At 44.7% G+C, this 4,339-nt stretch overlaps 1 protein-coding gene across 1 annotated transcript in view; it reads left to right on the plus strand.

Moving 5' to 3' along the window:
• Positions 1–3,721, plus strand: part of NHP2L1 (NHP2 non-histone chromosome protein 2-like 1 (S. cerevisiae)) — a gene marked incomplete at its 5' end in the record, with an annotated part of 5,001 nt that extends 1,280 nt beyond the window's left edge. The window contains one exon of the mRNA XM_008565212.1: positions 2,469–3,721. Within this exon, the coding sequence (XP_008563434.1) occupies positions 2,469–2,731 (263 nt within the window). The remainder of the gene's footprint in view (positions 1–2,468) is intronic.
• Between the last annotated feature and the right edge of the window lie 618 nt (positions 3,722–4,339).

Raw genomic sequence — 4,339 nt, forward strand, 5'->3', positions numbered from 1 at the left:
ACCGCACTCTCCCGAGTGAGCCACGGGCCGGCCCTTCTTTTTCTCTTTCTATATGTGTACTGTATTTGTTTGTTTTTGCCGAACCATTTGAAAAGCAGTTGTAGGGACTTTTTGTATTAACTTTGTGAGTTCCCAAGAGCAATCAGAAGGAAAGGGATATTAATGGTTTTTCACATTTATGATAACATAGGTATCATGAATTAATTTCACTTGATTCCCAGAAACATTCTCCTTTTGTTTTGTTTTAAAAGGCAATATTTTAGTAGAGTAATTATATATGCTGTGATACTTCTGCCCAGAGATGATATAGAATACTCTTGTTTTGAGGGGTTCTTTTGTAGGCTGGCTTATATGGGGATCCAAGCCCTTGACCTTGCTGTTATAAGTCTGCGCTCTAACCAACTAAGCTAACTGGCCAGTCCTAGAATGCTCTCATTTTAATAGATGCCAAGTACTTTGCTGTGGAAAAGTTGTTTTATCTTTGAAGATATTAATTGAAACATCAGGGATTTTGTCAACTGTGTTTGAGATTTAGAAGAACCATTACAATTGCTTTACATGTGTTGCTGAAAGAAGATAAAGAAAACTGTCATATCACATCATAACAACGTATCTGTCGTTATGGTGCTCTTTTCAGCCCTGTTCACACTGCAGTAACTGCAGGGCCAGGTATAGCCATGACCAGTGGTGGGGAAGGCCCACCAGCCTTCCTGAGAGGTCTCTTCTCATCGGTGTACTCAGGTCAGCTTGGCCTGAGTTCTTGCTCCTCCAGTAGATGACGACTCACAGAGACAGTACCATCTTATTTCCTCTTGATAGATCTTGTGTGGCGCTGGGCCCAAAAGTGCCCAGGACTGACAGGTCCGTGAATGGAGGTGCTCAGTCTCATCTGCTTCAGTGCAGGATGTACTCACTAGGAGTTTAGGGAGGGAAGGGCAACAATTTCCTGTGCCTTTCCATCAGTTTTAAGTATTTAGTCTTCCCATGTTTATTAATTGCCTACTGTGTGCCAGGCACATGTCTAGTGGAAGACATTTTTAATATGTCTGGTGGTAAAGAATGCTATAAAGGGAAATAAAGGTAAGGGAATGGGAATGGCTGTGGTGGGATCTTTTTAGATGGGGTATTCAGGAAGGTTTTTCTGAGGGGCTAAAGTTTGAGCAGAGAACTGAATACATAAGGGTGTTGGGGGAAACATTTTTAGGCATAGTGCAGAGGCGTGCTTGAGGGATCCTAAGGAGGCCAGTGTGGCTGGAATCAAGTGAGGCAGGTGAGAAGTAACTAGGAGATCTCGTGAGACCATTTTTAGCAATTTATATTTTTCTCTGAGTGCAATGGGAAACTATTAGAAAGATTTTGACCAGCAGGATTAACATGATCTGACTTAATGCTTTTAAAATGAATCACTCCGTAATTTAAAAAAAGAACTAAAAAGGAAAAAAAATCACTCCATGGCTTTTTTGTGGAGAGTAAACTGTAGTAATATCAGTAGAAACTAACATATTTTGCATTTACCATGTGCTGGGCATTCTTTTTAACTTGCTTAATCCTTTTGAGAATCCTATTAGGTAGAATTACTGTATTGTGTTATTCTATAGATGATACAAATGCGGGAAGTTAAATACCTTGCCCAAGGTCGTGTGCCTCATGAGAGTGAGAGCCAGGATTTGGATTCAGGCAGTGTGGCTGTAGAGTCTGTGCTCTAATGTAGAGTGTAATCCATGTAGAGTGTGATCCACGGATTAGAGACAGGAGTAAGATTTGAAACAGTGCTGTTGCGTGTGGTTGTGATCATGTGGCTGTAGAGTCTGTGCTCTAATGTAGAGTGTAATCCATGTAGAGTATGATCCACGGATTAGAGACAGGAGTAAGATTTGAAACAGTGCTGTTGCGTGTGGTTGTGATCTTTCCAGAAGTATTGATCATGGCAGATTGGGATAGGAAAACCCTGATCCTTGGTCATGGATAGCTTGAGAAGTGCTACACTGTACTGCTTTGTGCTGGTGGGGGCTTGTGTGGAAACCAGGCAAGAAATGATGGTGACTTGGACAAGGGTGGTAGCAGAGGAGAGAAAAGACGTGGTCAGATTCAGGATGTGGGTTTTTGTTTGTTTCTTTTTTGGCAGCTGGCCAGTGTGGGGATCTGAACCCTTGACCCTTGGTATTGTCAGCACCATGCTCTACCAACTGAACCAGCCAGCCAGCCTTCAGGATGTGTTTTGAAGACAGAAGTAACGGGTTTAATGTAGGGTTTGAGAAAGAGACACTGAAGATATCTGAAGAGACATTGAAGATGTTTGAATCCCTTATCACGTCTCAGGCCGCTCCCAGAAACAGAGAACTGCTTGTGCCTGGGTGTTTTGTCCAGTATTCTTGCAACTGTTAATCTTTTCCCTGGAAATTGCTTTGTTGTAGCTGCCCTGCCCAAGCCCCACATCACCTATTTGCCTCATGTCCTTGTCTCCACAGCCACCAAAACCCTCAACAGGGGCATCTCTGAGTTCATTGTGATGGCTGCGGATGCTGAGCCCCTGGAGATCATTTTGCACCTCCCTCTGCTGTGTGAAGACAAGAACGTGCCCTACGTGTTTGTGCGTTCCAAGCAAGCCCTGGGGCGGGCCTGTGGGGTCTCCAGGCCTGTCATCGCCTGTTCTGTCACCATCAAAGAAGGCTCCCAGCTGAAACAGCAGATCCAGTCCATTCAGCAGTCCATTGAAAGGCTTTTAGTCTAAGCCTGTGTCCTCTGGCACGCTCTCCCTGCTGACTCCTTCCCCTGAGGTTGTGTATCATATTGTCTGTGTTAGCATGTGGTATTTTTGGCTACTTTTTATTGTTATAAAATGTTGTAGCACTAAATCTGGTTTCTGGATTTTTGTAGTTTTGTTTTGTTTTACAGGGTTGTTTCACCCCCATCTCTCCTTCCACCTTCTCTCTGCCATCCTTTTATTCTCCCTTTTGAAAAACAAACTAATGCCCAGAATAGACAGCAGCAGGATGGTGGCTCCATTCAAAGGCAGGAAGAGCCGGGAGAAACCTACTGAGCCCACATAGAGATCTGGTTCCAGTTTTCATCTGCTAACTTCCTACTGTGTGCAGGGTGTGATGGGAGTAAACACTGTGCATCTATATCCCTAGTGCCTGGCATAAGGATTCTTTCCATCCGTGTTAGAATGATTGAGGAGTTTCCTTTGTTCTCTAGGGGATTGTGTACTACTTGGGGAGGAAGCATGTGTTCTATGAGGTTGTTAGGCTTATGTCCAAGTGTCATTTGCTAATTACCCCTGCTGTTTGCTTTTGTTAACATATTATGTTCTTCCTACCCACCCCCAACCGTGCCCCTGAGGGTGGCAGGGCAGCAACAAAGAGATGTGCTGCAGGATTCCAGAGGTGGCCTGGGTGAGTTAGGCGTGGGACAGTTTACCTACACCTTGAGAGTGGCAGAAGCAAAGAGGGGTCAACTGGTGCTGGAGTAAAAGTTTCTGGGAAAATCATGGAGACCTGGCTGGAAGCTACAGCGGAGACAATGGAATCCAAAGAAGCGTCTCTTTGGTCAATGTGGGGGGAGTTTCTTCATTGGACACTTGGCACCAGCTCTGAGATCCCGTAACCCTGTTTCCTGCCACAGTGTGGGTCAGATGTATTCTTTATCACATGAGGGGAGTGCTAATATGTCACTCATTCTTGTGAGCATCCTAATAAATATATTCATATTCCAATTTAAAGAAAATGTGGCAGTGCCTGATTCTTAGTAGGCATCCAGCTAATATTTGAAGAAATGCTTAGCAATACCACAGTGGTTGTAGCTTAAACCAAAAAGCTATGGAAAAAATAATCACTTCCTACCAGATAGTTCCTCGTTTGTAAGTTCAAAGTGTCTTCTCGTATGAACTCAATGAACAGAGGGATGCTATCGCTTTAGAACAGGCATTTTCTGGGCTGGCCCCGTGGTGCACTCGGGAGCGCAGCGGCGCTCCCGCCGCGGGTTCAGATCCTATATAAGGATGTCTGGTGCGCTCACTGGCTGAGCGCGGTGTGGGCGACACCAAGCCAAGGGTTGCATCCCCTTACCGGTCACAAAAAAAAAACAAACAGGCATTTTCAACCTCAGCGCTGTTGACATTTTGGTCTAGTTAATTTGTTGTTGTAGGGGGTGGCCCTGTGTTGTAAGCTGTTTAGCACCACCCCGACATCCCCAGCCAAAAACATCTCCAGACTTTGCCAGATGTCCTTTGGGGGTAAAGTCACCTTCAGTTGTTGCAGTATTTGGGTTCCTAGTAGCCTTTAGTACATGCAGGATTGGTAATGATGACTGAAGCCACTGCCACCTCACCTGCCTCATT

The sequence above is a fragment of the Galeopterus variegatus genome, unplaced genomic scaffold (genome assembly GCF_000696425.1).
Source record: "Galeopterus variegatus unplaced genomic scaffold, G_variegatus-3.0.2 Scaffold44061, whole genome shotgun sequence".
In the NCBI taxonomy this organism is placed as follows: Eukaryota; Metazoa; Chordata; class Mammalia; order Dermoptera; family Cynocephalidae; genus Galeopterus; species Galeopterus variegatus.